The sequence below is a fragment of the Lepidochelys kempii genome, chromosome 13 (genome assembly GCF_965140265.1).
Source record: "Lepidochelys kempii isolate rLepKem1 chromosome 13, rLepKem1.hap2, whole genome shotgun sequence".
Classification (NCBI taxonomy): Eukaryota; Metazoa; Chordata; order Testudines; family Cheloniidae; genus Lepidochelys; species Lepidochelys kempii.
The window spans coordinates 529,176-547,847 of NC_133268.1; the positions used below are offsets into that span (position 1 = coordinate 529,176).

At 65.3% G+C, this 18,672-nt stretch overlaps 1 protein-coding gene across 2 annotated transcripts in view; it reads right to left on the reverse strand.

Moving 5' to 3' along the window:
• Positions 1-17,935, reverse strand: part of SLC12A5 (solute carrier family 12 member 5) — a 111,936-nt gene extending 94,001 nt beyond the window's left edge. For both annotated transcript variants that reach the window (XM_073309669.1, XM_073309668.1), the window contains exon 1: positions 17,705-17,935. In XM_073309669.1, the coding sequence (XP_073165770.1) occupies positions 17,705-17,843 (139 nt within the window). In that variant the 5' untranslated portion in view covers positions 17,844-17,935. The remainder of the gene's footprint in view (positions 1-17,704) is intronic.
• Positions 17,936-18,672: the final 737 nt, after the last annotated feature.

Here is an 18,672-nt window from a genome sequence, read left to right on the forward strand (position 1 = left end):
ACCCAGTTGGATGAGGGGCAGACGACCCAGGCAAGGGGGGCCGCCAGCTTACCACCTGCTCAGGAGGGAAGAGTACCCCAGACCAGCTCCGCCAGAGGGCTGGAGGCTCTGGACTCAGGGTGCTCGGTTTACAGGGTGGGCGCGGGGCTGTTCCTCCGGAGAGAGTGCCTTGTTCCCCTGGAGGTGGATGGGAGGAAGGTCAATGGATACTGGGATACGAGTGCGAAGGTGACGCTGGCCCGGCCCGAAGTGGTGGCCCCAGATTGGGTGGTGCCCAACTACCTACCTGACCCTGACGGGGATGGGCAGGACCCCATTCAAGGTGCCCGTGGCAAGGGTACACCTGAAATGGGGGGCCAAGGAGGGCCCCAAGGACATGGGCGTGCACCACCATTTGCCCACTGAGGTTTTGATGGGTGGAGACCTAGAGGACTGGCCAAGCAAGCCCCAGACCGCCCTGGTTGTGACCCGTAGCCAGAGCCGGCGAGGGGCACTGCTCCCCAACCTCACCACACCGGAGGCGCAGGACCCTACTCTGGTGGGGAGGGAGCGCCGAGGGGCACGGCTCAGAGAGGCTGTGGCCTCAGACCCGGCCAGTGAGAGGGAACCGGTCCCCGTCCCTTCCCCAGCCGCTGAGTTCCAGGCCGAGTTGAGGAAAGATCCCTCCTTGCGGAAGCTCAGGGACCTGGCCGACCTCAGGGTGGGACGGACCATGAGGAGAGGCTGCCAGGAGAGGTTCCTGTGGGAGAAGGGGTTCCTGTACCGAGAATGGGCTCCCACAAGGGAAGTGGAGTCCTGTGGGATCAGGAGGCAGCTGGTGGTCCCCCAGAAGTATCGCCGCAAGCTCCTGTCCCTGGCCCATGACATCCCCCTCGCAGGGCACCAGGGAATCCGGCGCACCCGGCAGAGGTTGCTACAGAACTTTTACTGGCCCGGGGTCTTTAACACTGTCCGGCAGTATTGCCGATCCTGTGACCCCTGTCAGAGGGTGGGGAAGGCCCGGGACAAGGGGAAAGCGGCTTTGAGACCTTTGCCCATCATAGAGGAGCCTTTCCAGAAGGTGGCCATGGACATCGTGGGGCCTCTCAGCAAGACGACCTGGTCGGGGAAGAAATACATTCTGGTGGTGGTAGATTTTGCCCCGAGGCAGTGCCCTTAGCTTCCATTGAAGCCGACACCGTGGCAGATGTGCTCCTGACCATTTTCAGCCGAGTGGGGTTCCCCAAGGAAGTCTTGACAGACCAAGAGTCTTCATGTCCGCCCTGCTCCGGTGCTTGTGGGAGAAATGTGGGGTCCGGCACAACTGGGCCTCAGCTTATCACCCCCAGTCCAATGGGCTGGTGGAGAGGTTTAACGGGACGCTAAAGATGATGCTGAAAACCTTTATGAACCAGCACCCGCAGGGCTGGGACAAGTACTTACCTCACCTGCTGTTCGCGTACAGGGAGGTACCCCAGGAGTCTACCAGATTTTCGCCTTTCGAACTGTTATATGGAAGGAGGGTGAGGGGCCCCTTGGACCTGATGAGAGACGAATGGGAGGGGAAGGCCATTCCTGATGGAGAGTCAGTGGTGGAGTATGTCCTGATCTTCCGAGAGAGACTGGCTGAACTCATGGGCCTGGCCAGGGAGAATCTGGCCAGAGCCCAGAGGAAGCAGAAGGTCTGGTATGACCTCACGGCACGGGCACGGGCCTACGCCACCGGGGATCCGGTGATGGTTCTCATCCCAGTGAGAAAGAACAAACTACAGGCCGCCTGAGAGGGCCCTTTCAAGGTTGTCAAGCAGCTCAATGAGGTAAACTATGTGGTGGAGCTGTCGAACCGGGCACACCACCGCTGGGTGTACCATGTGAATATGATGAAGCCATATTATGCCAGGGGGAATGTGGTGTTGGCCGTGTGTGGACAGTGGGAAGAGCAGGGAGATGACCCTTTAGCAGATCTATTCCCTGGGACCAGAGCTGGTTTCCCCCTGGAAACAATTCCCCTCTCGGATCAGCTAACCCCTGCCCAGCAAGCTGAGATCAGGGGGGTGCTGCATCCGTACTGACAGCTGCTTTCCAACCAGCCTGGATGCACTAATCTGACTGTCCACCGGGTGCAGACAGGGTCGCACCCGCCAATAAGATGCTCCCCCTTCCGAGTCACAGGGAAAATTGCTCAGGACCTGGAAAGAGAGGTCCGGGACATGCTGGCTTTGGGGGTGATCCAGCCATCTGCCAGCCCTTGGGCCTCGCCTGTGGTGCTGGTCCCCAGAAAGGACAGGTCAGTCCGGTTCTGTGTGGACTATTGGAAGCTTTCAATGCCATCACTGTATCTGATACCTACCCCATGCCCAGGCCGGACGAGCTCCTAGACAAGCTGGGAGGAGCTCGGTACCTTACCACCATGGACCTTACAAAGGGCTACTGGCAAGTGCCGCTGGATGCAGATGCCCGGCTGAAATCGGCCTTTATCATCCCTCTGGGGCTCTATGAGTTCCTGACCCTGCCTTTCGGCCTCAAGGGAGCGCCGGCCACCTTCCAGCACCTGGTGGACCAGCTCCTGAGGGGAATGGAGAGTTTTGCCGTGGCGTATATTGATGACATCTGTGTCTTTAGCCAGACCTGGGAGGACCACGTGTCCTAGGTTAGACAAGTGCTGGACCGACTCCAGGGGGCTGGGCTGACTGTAAAAGCGGAGAAGTGCAAGGTGGGGATGGCTGAAGTATCTTACCTGGGCCATCGGGTGGGGAGCGGCCACCTAAAGCGGGAACCAGCCAAGGTGGAGGTGATCAGAGACTGGCCTGCTCCCCACACCAAAAAGCAAGTCCAAGCCTTTATTGGGTTGGCAGGATACTACCGAAGATTTGTGCCCCACCTTAGCGCCATAGCCACCCCCATCACTGAGCTATGCAAGAAGGGGAAGCCAGACAAGGTGGTCTGGACCGAGCAGTGCCAGGAGGCTTTCCAGGCGCTGAAGGAGGCTCTGGGCAGTGGCCCAGTTCTGGCAAACCCAGACTTTGACAAGCCCTTTGTGGTGTTCACCGACGCCTCAGACACGGGACTGGGGGCAGTGTTAATGCAGGAGGATGAAAAGGGGGAGAGACACCCCATCGTGTACCTGAGCAAGAAGTTGCGACCCCGGGAGCAACACTACGCGGCCATCGAGAAGGAGTGCCTGGTCATGGTGTCGGCCCTCAAGAAACTAGAGCCCTATCTCTTCGGGCGACACTTCACCGTCTACACCGACCACTCTCCCCTGACCTGGCTGCACCAGATGAAAGGAGCCAACGCCAAACTCCGAGATGGAGCCTGCTCCTGCAGGATTACGACATGGACGTGGTCCACGTGAAGGGAAGTGCCAACCTGATAGCGGATGCGCTGTCCCGGAGAGGGGGCCCCGAACTTCCCCAGGTCACTGGTCACAGTGACCCCACTCAGTTCAGTCTTGAAGGGGGGAGAGATGGGACGCAGCAGGGAGGGGGGAGTGTTGACCTGGGAATGTGCCCTGGGGAGGGGAGACCTGAGAGCCTGTCACCTGAGCCAGGAGGGGGAGGGGGAGGTAACACCTCTGCCCAGGAGTGTGAACAGAGGCTGCAGCAGGGAACCTGCTGGGGGGGTTTAGTTTCAGTTTGGGGCTGGGTGGAGGAACGCAGGGAACCCCAGGGCTGGGGTCTAAGCTCCCTGCTCCCCCAGAAGGACTTGACTGAGGAATCCTGATTGTATCCACAAGCTCTGTTTTGGACTGTGTTCCTGTTGTCCAATAAACCTTCTGTTTTACTGGCTGGCTGAGAGTCTCAGTGAATCCCAGGAAGAGGGGTGCAGGGCTTGGACTCCCCCACACTCCGTGACAACTGGGATGGGGCATTATTGCCACCAGCACAGTAGAGGGAATTTCCAGGCTGGAGGTTAGAGGTGGGGACAGTCTGCGATCAGCCAAGGCCGACACCTGGCAACCAACTTCGGCTTCATGAGAGGCACTCCCCAGGCACAGGGGCAGCCTGGAGAGCTCTGGGCATCACTGGGGGTTGGGGGCAGCACAGAGGGCCCCTGGGTCACAGGGAGTTGGGGGCAGCAACAGGGGCTCGAGGGGTCACGGGGGAGGTTGTGGTGCAGATCAGGAGTGAGGGGCATCGGCAGAGCTGGTGGGAGCCCAGGACTGGGAGAGCAGGGACCGGAGGTCAGTATTGAGGAGAGCAGCCTGGGCCTTGGCAGGTGAGAGCAGGGCTAGGCCGACGCTGTGTCCTGGATCATGGCTGCTCTTGCCAGGACAGGTGGCAGAGGCAGAGTCCAAGCAGGGCTCTGGGAAATCTGAGGCCCCTAGGCTGCCCTCAGGTCCTTCCCGTGCCTTAGCACGGCCCCCCAGGGCCACTCTCTGCCTGCCGCAGCCAGCTCACCTCTGCCACAAGCGCCGCCTGCCCAACACAATCCCCATCCCCGTCCCTTCAAAGGAGACCCCAGTCTCCCCGCTGGGGGCAGGTCCCATCCCAGGGGTGCCTAGAACTCTGCCCTGGGGCTGGCTGGGCCTTGCCCCCTTCTGCTCTGCTTGCCCGCACCCCACGGGCAGTGGCTTATGGAGAGCGGCTGCCCTGGAGGGACGTGCTCGGAATGGGAACAGCAGCAGCTGGGAGCCGGCGGCACTGGGAAATCTCTGGACAGCTGGGAGCAGGGAGGAGTCACAGCTCAGCAGATCTGGGGGGATTCAGGGGCTCCCAGCTGCCCCGCAAGCCTGCCTGGGAGCCCCTTGCCAAAGCAGGGCACTGGCTTTTCCCCGGATTCTCCCCAAGTCTTGCAGAGCGGGCCCATCGGCAGGGAACCCCAGGGCAGGCTCTGCTCATGGGGGCACCAAAGCTGGCACCTGCCTGAGTGCTGCCCCCCTGCAAGGCTGTTTTCTGGCCACAGCCCAGCCCCTGCCCCGAAGCCAGTAGAAGGGCTGGCCCAGGGAAGCTGAGCCCAGGGGCTGGTGCCAGCTGCTGCCCCGTGGCAGTGACCGAGGGAGGCTTGTGGCAGCAGCAATGCTCACCCAGGGCAGAGATGAGGCTTTGCAGTGTCCGTTGACGTGGATGGGGGGGCTTGGGGGGCACCCTGTCACTCAAGGGGTCCCCCCACCCCCGCAGCATGGGGCCCAGCCCAGGCATCGCTCTGCGGTTTGGTTCTTCAGCTACCTTCCCTTCAAAGCCAAAGACAGCAGGAACGGGAGAGAAGGGGAGCAGGGAGCCTGGATTGCCAGGGCTGTGTCCAGAGCCTGGTGCTCCCTGCACTGGGCACATCCCAGACAGCGCAGGCCTCTTCTACCCCCTGGCTGGGCAGGGAGCTGGCGCCGGGCAGACAGAGCAGGAGCCTGAGGAGGATCGAGCCGATCGGGGAGATGAGGGTCTGTGGGGCAGCACAGCAATGCTGGGGGGGCGGGCATGAGCCCATCCACAGGCAGGAGCCCCTCTGCCTCCCCACACAGTCTGGCATGTCTCCTGCCCAGATGTTCGCCAGGGCTGGGGGCCTGACCCAGGCACGGCCTGTGCCCGCCACCCTCAGCACAGCGCCCCCTGCTGCACCCTTCTCTGCCACCCGCAGCACAGCGCCCCCTACTGCACCCTTCCCTGCCACCCACAGCACAGCGCCCCCTACTGCACCCTTCTCTGCCACCCGCAGCACAGCGCCCCCTGCTGCACCCTTCTCTGCCACCCGCAGCACAGCGCCCCTACTGCACCCTTCCCCGCCACCCGCAGCACAGCGCCCCCTACTGCGCCCTGCCACCTGCAGCACAGCGCCCCTACTGCACGCTGCCACCCACAGCACAGCGCCCCCTACTGCACCCTTCCCCGCCACCCGCAGCACAGCGCCCCCAGCTGCACCCTTCTCTGCCACCCACAGCACAGCGCCCCCTGCTGCACCCTTCCCCGCCACCCACAGCACAGCGCCCCCTGCTGCACCCTTCTCTGCCACCCGCAGCACAGCGCCCCTGCTGCACCCTTCCCCGCCACCCACAGCACAGCGCCCCCTGCTGCACCCTTCTCTGCCACCCGCAGCACAGCGCCCCCTACTGCACCCTTCCCCGCCACCCGCAGCACAGCGCCCCCAGCTGCACCCTTCTCTGCCACCCACAGCACAGCGCCCCCTGCTGCACCCTTCCCCGCCACCCACAGCACAGCGCCCCCTGCTGCACCCTTCTCTGCCACCCGCAGCACAGCGCCCCCTGCTGCACCCTTCCCCGCCACCCACAGCACAGCGCCCCCTGCTGCACCCTTCTCTGCCACCCGCAGCACAGCGCCCCCTGCTGCACCCTTCCCCGCCACCCACAGCACAGCACCCCCTACTGCACCCTTCCCCGCCGCCCGCAGCACAGCGCCCCCTACTGCACCCTTCTCTGCCACCCACAGCACAGCGCCCCTACTGCACCCTTCCCTGCCACCCACAGCACAGCGCCCCCTGCTGCACCCTTCCCCGCCACCCACAGCACAGCGCCCCCTGCTGCACCCTTCCCCGCCACCCACAGCACAGCGCCCCCTGCTGCACCCTTCCCTGCCGCCTGCAGCACAGCAACCCCTACTGCACCCTTCTCTGCCGCCTGCAGCACAGCGCCCCCTACTGCGCCCTGGCCTGTCGCTGCCCAGCCTGCCCCTGCAGCACAGCACCCCCTAGCACCACAATAGGGCACTTTGTATCAGAGCTGGTTAGGGCACAGGGCTGACCGAGAGGGACTCTGTCTGTCTGGGGCAGGACTGCCCCAGGGTTTGGGGTTTGCTCCTCGGGTGCCCTGCTCACCAGACCCCCTGCCGTGCCCAGCTCTGTCTCCCTGGACATGCGGCAGGGCCAGTGCACACAGGGCTCTGGAGCTGGCAGGGCCCCCTCTCTGCGCGGGGGACAGGCACACGGGGCAGCGGATGGGGCGGGACCTGCTCAGGTGGCGGAGGAGCTGCCTGCATCCCGGCCCTCTGCCCTCCCCTGGCTCAGCCTCCTGTTTCCCCACCCCAGCTAAGCAGCACCAAGCTGGGTCGGCAGATTCCCTGACAGGCACACAGCACGTCTCCATGGTAACCACCAGCAACCCCAACCCCGAGCAACGGAGCCCTGTTACCCAGCCCCCCAGGTGATGCCAATGCAGCATCCCCCGCAGCCGGCCCAGCTCTGGGCCCAGCAGCCCCCGCCCCACTCTGGACAGTACAGATCCCTCCCGCACCGCAGGGCTGGCGAACAGCTCGATGATCCCAATAACGTTAGGGAACAGCACGAGAGAAATGACACTGGGCCTGGTTTCCATGGAAACAAGAGAGCCTCCTTATCCAGTTTGGTACCATGGAGATTTCCGTGTATCTGACAGCTGTATCTGACCATCTTCTCTGTACACCACGTTTGTGTGTCACCACCACCTTTGCCTCCCCCAGCATCCTCGTCCACCGCCCCCATGCTGCCACCCACCTGCCCCTGAACCCCCACAAGCCTCCCCACACACCCTGCCGTGGGGCTGGGTCAGGAACAAGCTGGGCTGGCGTGGGGCCAGGAACCGCGGGGGCTGGAAGGTGCATGCAGGAAACTCAAGTGGGGTGGACAGGAACCCAGCTGAGACGCCCAACAGCAGGCACTGAATGGGCATCAGATTGGGCACCCTCCAGTCACTGCCGGCGTGGTACCCATGGGGCCCCGAGCCTGGCCCAGGCCCCTCCCTGCCCAGGGTTCACAGCACAGGGGGTAGGCAGCAGAGTCTGGCTCCCGTCCCCCCAACCCCAGTGAGACATTCTGGATCCAGGGCGCACAGGACACGCACCTGCCCCATGGCGCAGCCCTGCTCCCCACCCCCCACACCAGCTGGGCCCCCTGGCACCATGTCCCAAGCCAGGAATATGCCAGTCATGGTGCTCACCCCCCCAGCAAGTGGAGTCAGGGGTTGCCACAGCAACCAGGTCCTTGCTGGGGCCGGCAGCCTCCAGCGAGCTAGTTCAAGGCATTATTTTAAGAATCACTTTGAATCTGTGAGTCTGCCCGGGGCGCTAAGGGGGAGTGGGAGGGAGGGGAGAGGGGGTAACCCTGCCCCCCCATCGGGCTCCTGCTCTGCCCCTGCGCCAGGGACAGGGACAGCAGGACGGGGGGCAGGCGTCAATCAGGCCAAGAGCGGGATCCCTGCAGTCCTGGCTGGCCCTAGCAAAACCTCCCAGGCAGGCCGGGGTGTGGAGGGAGGACAAAAACCAGCAGACGAGTCACAGCTCTGGGGGGCGCTGAACTGACCCCACAGCGCCCCAGGAAGGGCCTGGCCCGAGCCCCACACACCACGTGCCAAACCGGCTCCCCCCCTCCGCCCAGACTGCTGCTGTGACCCAAGCCACCGCCTGCCCCCCAGTCTGCACAGCGCCCCCACTTGGTCCCCACCCCTGCCTGGAACAGCCCTGTCCGCCCCCCATCACAGACCCCCTCGCCCCACCTCAGCCCTGTCCCATCACCCATCACAGCCCCCCCTCGCCCCAGCTCAGCCCTGCCCCATCACAGCCTCCCCTTACCCCAGCTCAGCCCTGCCTGTCACAGCCCCCTTACCCCAGCTCAGCCCTGCCCAGCCCCCCATCACAGACCCCCTTGCCTCAGCTCAGCTCTGCCCAGCCCCCATCACAGACCCCCTTGCCCCAGCTCAGCCCTGCCCCATCACCCCATCACAGCCCCCCCTTACCCAAACTCAGCCCTGCCCAGCCTCCCATCACAGGCCCCCGCACCCCAGCTCAGTCCTGCCCATCCCCCCATCACAGACCCCCCCTTGCCCCAGCTCAGCCCTGCCCCATTAGCCCCCCTCTTGCCCCAGCTCAACCCTGCCCAGTTCCCCCTCACCCCAGCTCAGCCCTGCCCAGCCCGCACATTCCCTGGCACAGTCCCCCCGCCCATTGCAGCCCTGCCCCAGGCCACCCAGGCCCCAAGAAGAGATGCAGGGAGGGGACACACTGTGCCAGGTGTGTCTGTGCCCAAGGGTAACCCCCTGGCAGGGGCTGGGCTTCCAAGTACTGGACTCCTGTAGCCCGGGTCCCTGGCAGGTGGGAGCCTCAGGGTGGTGTTTCCTTCTGGACTCACCCCCCTCCGCCCCTGTGACGAAGTGGGACTGTTCTTAATGTTTCAGAGTAACAGCCGTGTTAGTCTGTATTCGCAAAAAGAAAAGGAGTACTTGTGGCACCTTAGAGACTAATAAATTGGTTAGTCTCTAAGGTGCCACAAGTACTCCTTTTCTTTTTGTTCTTAATGTTGCCTCTGAATAGTGTGGGTGTGCCTCAGTTTCCCCTGTGCAGTTCTTAAGTATATAGGGGGTGGGGTAAGGGTGTATGATTGTTGCAGAGCCCTAGAGGGCAGGTGTGTGCAGGGGTCTGGACACAGAGAATGGCCGACACCCTGTTTCCTGGCACCTGATGGCCTGGCCCTTCCCCTCTGCGAGGTGAGAGCTAAAGGGTTGGAGAACAAAGGAATCCGGTGACCTCCTGGCCTGGGAAAGGGACAAAGCCCAGAGGAGGAGGGGCTGGAGGGAGTTTCAGTTTGGGGCTGGCTGGGACATGGAGTGAAGGGCAGACATGGTTGTCTGGCTCCCTGCCCCCCAAAATGGACCCAGCTGAGGGGTCCTGTTCTCTGCCCTACAAGCTCTGTGTTAGACCATGTTCCTGTCGTCTAATAAACCTTCTGTTTTACTGGCTGGCTGAGAGTCACGTCTGACTGCGGAGTTGGGGGGCAGGACCCTCTGGCTTCCCCAGGAGCCCGCCTGAGCGGACTCACTGTGGGAAGCACACGGAGGGGCAAAGGATGCTGAAGGCTCCGAGATCAGACCCAGGAAGGTGGAAGCTGTGTGAGCTGTGTCTCCTGAAGACAGGCTGCTCACAGAAAGGCGACTGCCCCAGAGTCCTGACTGGCTTCATGGGGCACAGTTCCAGAGCATCGCCCAGGGACTCCGTGACAACCCCCACCCCAGAGTGCTGCAGCCCCTGGCCTGAGGTCGTTGTGGGCTCATCTGTGTTGGGAAAACCCACAGCAGATGCAGGCAGCGGTGCCCAGCTCAGGGGGCATGGACACAAGCCGTGGCCAGAGGTGGGGTGGCGTAGGGAGAGGGACAGGGTGGTGCTGAGTGCACGGGGAGGGGGACAGAGAATTAAGGGCAAGGTGCAAGGAGGGAACTGTAGGGGGAGGGGAAGTGCAGAGAGATAGGGATAGAGAGGGCAGGACTGCAGGGAGAGGGCTGGGGGTGCAGGGAGGAGCTCGGGTCAGGGTGCAGGGAGGTGGTGGGCGTGCAGGGAGAGGACTGGGCATGCAGGGTGGGGTGAGGGTGCAGGGAGAGGACTGGGGGGCAGGAAAGGGCATGGTAGGGTGGGGGGGCAGGGAAGCAGGTGCCTGGGGAACTCCTTTGCATTTGCAGCCCTTCGCTCCCCACCCCACGTGTGGCCAGGGAGGGGATCCTGCACATCGCCCCTAAGGGATCCCAGAGACACCCCCAGCCTGGCCTCTTCCCCCCATGGCTCTGTTACCCCCACACAGACAGCTAGGCCCAGCCGCTGCCCCTCCATCCACCCCCAGGCCCTGTGGGAGAAAAGCCGCCCTCAGGGGTCAATGGGTGAGCAGGGGGCTCAGGGCAGGACAGCAAGCGGCCCCCCCCAGCCCAGCTCCAGCCTGGCCAGACAGGGTTGCAGGCTGCATGTGGCCAAGGGTGACCCCTGGTGGCCAGGGAGGAGGCTCCGGCTCTCGCAGTTGGGGAGCAGGCAGGAGCCGGCCCCTCCAAGCTGGGCCAGGCCAGGGACCCTCAAGCTGCTCTCCAGCGCCGCCCGCCCGAGGCCAGAAATCACCAGTCCCAGTCATGCTCTTGGGCTGTGATTTCTGAGCCCTCTGAGCGTGCGGGTGTGTGCGTTGAATGAGCGTGTGCACGGCTGCATTGTATGTACGTGTGTGTTGTATGAGTGTGTGCACACTCTGTGCAGTGTGGGTGTGCATGTGCGTTATGTTGTGCACTCTCTGTTTGTGCACTCAGGGTGCACACGTGCGTGCGACAGCTTGTGTTACAGCTCGCTGGCGTTCACAGGGCACATGGCAGTGGCCCCGCTGCAGGAGCGCTGACCAGAACCCATTGTGCCGTGTGCTGCCCAGCGCGAGAGCAGCCCCGCCTGGTCAGTCTGGTGCAGAGTGTGCGGGGCAGCGGTTAGGAAGCTGGAACTGGGACCCACCAAACCCAGAGGGGCCCCCAAGCATCCCGGAGCGGGGAACGGCCGTTAACCGCTGCTGAGCTGGCGGGGGAGCAGGGCTGCTGTCTGGAACAGCCAGGGTGGGTCCCCCCTCTCTGGCCACAAGCACCTGCTCAGTCCACTCCGTCTGCTCCCATTACCCCAGCTGTTCGCGCCACTGCCGCGGCTTGGCACCCCGCAGCCGCTGCAGGCCCCTCCCTTCGCCCTGACACGCACGCACCGCGGCCAGCTCTAACAATCGCATCGGGGGTCTCGCGACAGCTGCTGGAGTCAAGCGAGCAGGAGAATCTCGGCTTCCAGTTGTAATGAGCAGCAAGTTTCTAGCCCTCGTGGCTGCAAAGACAATCTGGGAAGAGGTGGCCTGAGCGCGGCCCGTGGGCCTCAGTGACTCAGTGGCAAAGAGACAGAGCCCGGAAGTCCCGGGGTTAATATCTCCTGATCTCGGAGCACTTGGGGTCAGCGGTTCTACAGCACACACCCCATCAGCAGGGCTGGACCCTAAAACCGTCACCGCCCCAGCCCTGACCTCGCCCACTGCAGCTAGCGGAGTGGGGGGATGAAGCAGCTGCTGGCCTCTCCGTGGGGCAGCCCCCACAGGAACACCCCCCGCCCACGTGAGGCAGCAGGGTTCCTGATCGGCGGGGTGCAGGGCCTGGTCTAGCATTACAGACGCCCCGCGGCAGGTACCTTGCCCCAGGATGGGCCGGCTGAGGGACCAGACCCCGCGCCTGTCGACGTCAAAGCAGGAGCCTCTAGTGGGGCACATGGTCTAGCTGCCGGAGGGTGCCGGTCTTTGGGGGGAGAGGGGGGATGAAGCGGGATCAGTGAGGGGGACACCAGCACAAATTGAGGGGGACACGGGAGCAGTCCTCAGATACCTGAAAGGCTGCCGCAGAGAAGCTGGAGAAAAGCGGTTCTCCCTGGCCACGCAGGGCCGGCCAAGAGGCCATGGGCTCAAACTACGCACGGCAGGTTGAGATCAAATCTCAGGAAAAACTTCCCAGCTGCAAGAACAGGGGACAAGGGAACGACGCGCGGGGAGGTCGCGGAGGCTCCTTGGCGGGAGGTTTCCCAAGGGGGGCGGGAGCCATCTGCGTTGGATGCTCAGACACCCCGAACCGGCACCTGGCCGGGCCAGACTCGGGGCCCCTGCGGCCCCGCCCAACGCCGCGGGTCCCGGCCCGAGCTCCCTCCCCAGCGCCCGGCCTCGGGGCAGCCCTGCAATTCCCGCCGCAGCCAGCAGAGGGAGCAGCCTGCCCGGCCTTGAACCAGCGACCGGCCCCCGGCCCGGGCAGCGCCGGCCACCAGCGACCGAGCTCCAGCGAACAAGGTCCCCTGCCCCCCAACCCGGCCCCCAACCCAGCCCCCCAACCCAGCCTCCAACCCCTGCCCCGACAGACCCCCAAGTGCCAACTCCTACAGCCCCCAACCTCTGCCCAGACCCCCACCCGACCCCCAACCCAGCCTCCCAACCCCTGCCCAGACCCCCAACCGCAAACCCCTGCCCAGACCCCCAACCCAGCCCCCCAACCCCTGCCCAGACCCCCCACCCGACCCTCACAGACCCCCAACCTCTGCCCAGATCCCCAACTGCCAACCCCTACAGCCCCAACCCCTGCTCTGCCCCCCAACCCGGCCCCCAACCCAGCCCCCCCAACCCCTGCCCAGACCCCCCACCCGACCCCCAACCCAGCTCCCCAACCGCAAACCCCTGCCCAGACCCCCAACCCAGCCCCCCAATCCCTGCCCAGCCCCCCAACCTCTGCCCAGATCCCCAACTGCCAACCCCTACAGCCCCAACCCCTGCTCTGCCCCCCAACCCCTGCCCTGACCCCCCACCCAACCCCCAACCCAGCTCCCCAACCGCAAACCCCTGCCCAGCCCCCCAACCCAGCCTCCCAACCCCTGCCCAGACCCCCCACCCGACCCCCAACCCAGCTCCCCAACCGCAAACCCCTGCCCAGCCCCCCAACCCAGCCCCCCAACCTCTGCCCAGATCCCCAACTGCCAACCCCTACAGCCCCAACCCCTGCTCTGCCCCCCAACCTGGCCCCCAACCCAGCCCCCCAACCCCTGCCCAGACCCCCCACCCGACCCCCAACCCCTGCCCTGACCCCCAACCCAGCCTCCCAACCCCTGCCCTGACCCCCCACCCAACCCCCAACCCAGCTCCCCAACCGCAAACCCCTGCCCAGACCCCAACCCAGCCCCCCAACCCCTGCCCTGACCCCCCACCCGACCCCCAACCCAGCCTCCCAACCCCTGCCCAGACCCCCAACCCCTGCCCTGACCCCCCACCCAACCCCCAACCCAGCTCCCCAACCGCAAACTCCTGCCCAGACCCCAACCCCTGCCCTGACCCCCCACCCGACCCCCAACCCAGCCTCCCAACCCCTGCCCAGACCCCCAACCCCTGCCCAGACCCCCCACCCGACCCCCAACCCAGCTCCCCAACCGCAAACCCCTGCCCAGACCCCCAACCCAGCCCCCCAATCCCTGCCCAGCCCCCCAACCTCTGCCCAGATCCCCAACTGCCAACCCCTACAGCCCCAACCCCTGCTCTGCCCCCCAACCCCTGCCCTGACCCCCCACCCAACCTCCAACCCAGCTCCCCAACCGCAAACCCCTGCCCAGCCCCCCAACCCAGCCTCCCAACCCCTGCCCAGACCCCCCACCCGACCCCCAACCCAGCTCCCCAACCGCAAACCCCTGCCCAGCCCCCCAACCCAGCCCCCCAACCTCTGCCCAGATCCCCAACTGCCAACCCCTACAGCCCCAACCCCTGCTCTGCCCCCCAACCTGGCCCCCAACCCAGCCCCCCAACCCCTGCCCAGACCCCCCACCCGACCCCCAACCCCTGCCCTGACCCCCAACCCAGCCTCCCAACCCCTGCCCTGACCCCCCACCCAACCCCCAACCCAGCTCCCCAACCGCAAACCCCTGCCCAGACCCCAACCCAGCCCCCCAACCCCTGCCCTGACCCCCCACCCGACCCCCAACCCAGCCTCCCAACCCCTGCCCAGACCCCCAACCCCTGCCCTGACCCCCCACCCAACCCCCAACCCAGCTCCCCAACCGCAAACTCCTGCCCAGACCCCAACCCCTGCCCTGACCCCCCACCCGACCCCCAACCCAGCCTCCCAACCCCTGCCCAGACCCCCAACCCCTGCCCTGACCCCCCACCCAACCCCCAACCCAGCTCCCCAACCGCAAACCCCTGCCCTCACAGACCCCCAACTGCCAACCCCTACAGCCCCCAACCCCTGCCCTGACCCCCAACCCAACCCCCAACTGGCCCCAACCCGACCTCCACAGCCCCCCAACTGCCAACCCCTGCCCTGATCCCCAACCCAACACCCAACCCAGCCCTGCAACCGCCAACCCCTGCCTAGACCCCCACCCAACCCTCACAGACCCCCAACCTCTGCCCAGACCCCCTACTGCCAACCCCTACAACCGCCAACTCCTGCCCTGACCCCCAACCCGACCTCCACAGCCCCCCAACCGCCAACCCAACAACCACAGACCCCCAACCTCTGCCCAACTCCCAACCGCTAACCCCCACAGCCCCCAACCTGACCCCCACAGCCCCCCAACCTCTGCCCAGACCCCCAACTGCTAACCCCCACAGTCCTCCAACCCAGCCCTCCAACCCCCAGAGCCCCCAACCTCTGCCCAGACCCCCAACTGCCAACCCCCACCGCCCCCAACCTGACCCCCACAGCCCCCCGACCTCTACCCAGACCCCCAACTGCCAACCCCCACAGTCCCCAACCCGACCCCCACAGACCCGACCCCTGCCCAGACCCCCAATCGCCAACTCCCAAAGCCCCCCAACCTCCAGACCCCCAACCCCTGACCCCTACAGCCACCGACACAGACCCCCAATCCCCACAGACTCCCAACCTCCACAGCCCCCAATCTCTGCCCAGACCCCCAACCGCCAACCCCTGTCCAGACCCCAACCGCCAACCACAGACCCAGACCCAGCCTAGACTCCAACTCCCACAGGCCCCAACCCCTGCCCAGACCCTACCCCCAACCCCCACAGCCCCAAACCCCTGACCCCCAACCCCTGCCCTGACTCCCAAACTTTAATCCCATGCCCTTCAACCCCTGCCCAGACCCATGGCCCCCAAACCCTGACACTGACTTCCCTGTGACCCCCAAACCTCAGCATTGACTTCCCTTCTACTCCCAACCCTAGCACTGACTCCCACAACCCTGCTGGGCTCCATTGGGCTGTTATGGCTAACCTCAGCCCTGCTGCGGGCTCCAGTCCCCTCCCCTTCCCAGCCCCACCGTCCTGAGTGAGTCACCTTGGCATGGGGGCAGGTCCCCCAACAGAGCTGGTGCCTTCCAGCCTCTAAGTTGCTCCCATCTCAGCCCCATCTCCTCGGCCAGTGCAACCTGCCCACGCCCTGCCAGGCCAGCCCTGCCACCATGGCCCGGACAGAGCACAGGGGACGGGTCCATGGGCCACACAGCACGAGCCGCACGCCCACAACCTCCAGGCATATAACAACCCCCCAACCCCAGAACCACTCAACCCCCAGCACCGACCCACCCAGCCCGGATCCAAAATACCCACGCATCTCTGTGCTCCGAGCCCCTAGACCCTGCCACGCGGGGCCAGGCACTGGGGCCATATTACACCAGGCGCCCTTGCAGAGGGCACAACTCACAGCTCCGATGCAGCGGGTGAGGCTGCAGCCCCCTGGGTTTCTGAGATCGATACAGCTCCAGTGACAGGCCCGGATGTGCAGCCAAGAGCCCTGTGCTCCAGGACACACTGTGCATGGGGAACTGCCTCGCTCCAGCCCAAGGTCCAGAGGCAGAAAGGCCCGGAGGGGGAGCGCAGCACCCCCTGCTCCCAGGGGCCAAATGCTGAGCCATGTGCAGGAGCTGGCTGCCCTTCAGGCATGGAGACCCCCCGGCGTAGGCCCCACTCCGGCCAAACTGGGACGATCCCTGCAGGGATCCCAGCACTGACAGCTTCTCACCCTGGCGAGCCTGGGCAAGTCCCTGCACCTCGCTGCCACCTGCCTCACCCTCTAACTCGGGGCAACACCACGCACTGCACCAGGCTGCCACGGACAGACTGTGCAAAGCTCCCTTGGACAGGGCCAGGTCCCAGTCCTCTCCCCAGAGCAGGCCTCCGAGAGCACCCACAGCTGGCAGCAGCAGCCAGGGCCTTTCCTCTCTGTGGGCTGCACACGGAGCCAGGACTCACGGGTGCACATGCCCAGGTGCGTGTAGACCCAGGACGTCACGGACAGGCTCACACGTGCACGCACGCAGCCATGACGTCACGCTCACACCCATGGGGTACGCAGAGTCAGGACGTCCCGTGCACACACGCACATCCAGGATGCCATGGCTCCTTCTCGCCGCACAGACCCTGACAGACACTCTAACCACCAACCCTTAGCCTCCAGGCTCACGTCAAAGTCATGCACAGAAACCAAATGCTGCCCAGGCTGTTGCCTGCTCCCAAAGACGGGCAAAATGGCAGCCAGCGGAGGGGGTGGCAGGCTGGACATCTGACCCGCCGTCTCCCCAGGCCGACACAGGGCTGGTCGAGGGCCACACTTCGTAATGGTCTCACCCTCCACTATCGGGAGGCTCAAGCAGCGTGGTCAGCATGCCGGTCCAAGTCCTAGAAGTGAATAGCACAGGGCTGGATTGGGGGGCACCAGCATGGGCTGTGGGGGGAGCCCAGGGCTGGGCTAGGGGGGCTGCAGGTCCGGAGTGGGGGGCACCCGCAGGGCTGTGGGGGGCTGCGGGTCGGGAGCGAGGGGCGCTGGTTTGGCTGTGTGGAGAAGTTCATCTGTGGCCCTCGGTCTCGCTCTCAAGAGCCCCAAGCTGCAGAGCCCTCGCTGGGGCCAGCGGGCACGCCCCAGGGCGGGTTTTACCCTACAGGTTTCACTCAGCAAGGGGCCGGGCGCTGCGCGTGCCGGGGGGCCCCGCCCCCAGCACATCCCTTGGGCCCTGTGCCCATCCCAGCTCCTGGGCAGGCGGCTCTCGGCCCCACCCTGCATTTAGGGTTCAGCTGAGAGGAGCCCCACACAGGGCCAGGCTCAGCCGGGTGAGTCCCTGCCCCCAGCAGCCAGCAGGCGGGAATGGGAGGCACCGAGCGCCCGGCTCCTCTGGAGAGAGCCAAAGGTTACCCGGGGCAACCAGCCATCTCCCTGCCTAGCCCCCTTTTCCAGAGCGGAGCCCAGCCCCCCACGGGACCCCCAGGCACTTCCGCTCTTTCCATTCACAGCCGCAACTTTTGCTCCAAGCCACTGGCCAGGCCCCGTCAAAGGCCTCAGGAAACCGGCTCCTCTCAGACATGGCTGCTGGTGCAGCCCAGTGCCCCAGAGCCTTCACCCCAGAGGGGCAGCCAGCCCCACCCACCCCAGGGCAGACTGAAGCCCCCAGCCCAGCACCGTCCCTGCCCCCCACTGGGAGGGCTCCTGGCAGGTCACTGTAGCAGCCAGCCCCTCTGTGCTGCCCACGGGGCGCCCGCACGGTGCCCGCCGAGCATCACTTACCTTTGCTGTCTTCTCGGGAGTGGCTGCCAGGCTGGGCCCCTTGCAGGGGGGCGGCATCTCCATGGAGAGCTGCAGCCGCCTCTTGGCAGGGGGCCCCCTCCTCCCGGGGCAGGGCCGTGACCGTGAACCTCCGGCTCATGCCCCAGCAGAGGCTCCAGCCTCCTGTCTCCACAAGTGGCTGCCGAGGCACCGGCTGAAGAGACAGAGCGGCTCTCCCTCAGCCGGCTGCCTAGCATGGTCCTAGTGCCCTCCTGGCGCTGCTCTGCACAGGCCACGTCCCTGGCACTGTCATCCCCACTGGGACGGCGGAGCCTGCGCACAGGAGCCGCACAGCCCAGCTCGCCCCGGCTCCCCTGGGACCCCCGGCCAGAGCCAAGCCAGACTCTTCTCCTTGCTCCTGCTGAGGGGTCAGAGCTAGAGCAGCAGCACCCGTTGCAGCCCGGGCCGGTCTCCTCCACCTGGCGTCGGGCTCCAGGGCACCTTCTGCTGCACGGCACCCCCTGGACCCCCAAGTCCGCAGTGCCCCGTGGCCTGAGCTTCCCCACCAGCTGGCCCTGCTGCTCCGACCTCAGGGAGCCCAAGCCAGGCCAGCCCAGCTGCCCACAGCAGGCAGGAGCTCAGCAGCTGGAGGGGGGGATGAAGGGGAGAAAATGAGGAAGCAAGTGGGGCAGCCCTGACTCGGGGGGTCAGTGGAGAGGGTCCAACCCACTGGCTCAGGGGCTTCCCCAGGCCCAGGGCCGCTCACGACTCAGGTCTTTTCCATTGGGCTGGGGTTGTCACGGAGTCCCTGGGCGATGCTCTGGAACGACTCCCTACGAAGCCAGTCAGGACTCTAGGGGAGCCTCCTTTCTGGCAGCAGCCTGTCTGGGAGCAGCCTTCCGCCTTCCTGGGTTTGACCTTGGAGCATTTAGCATTTTCTTTCACATCATGTGCTTCCCACAGTGAGTTCGCCCAGGCGGGGTCCTGAG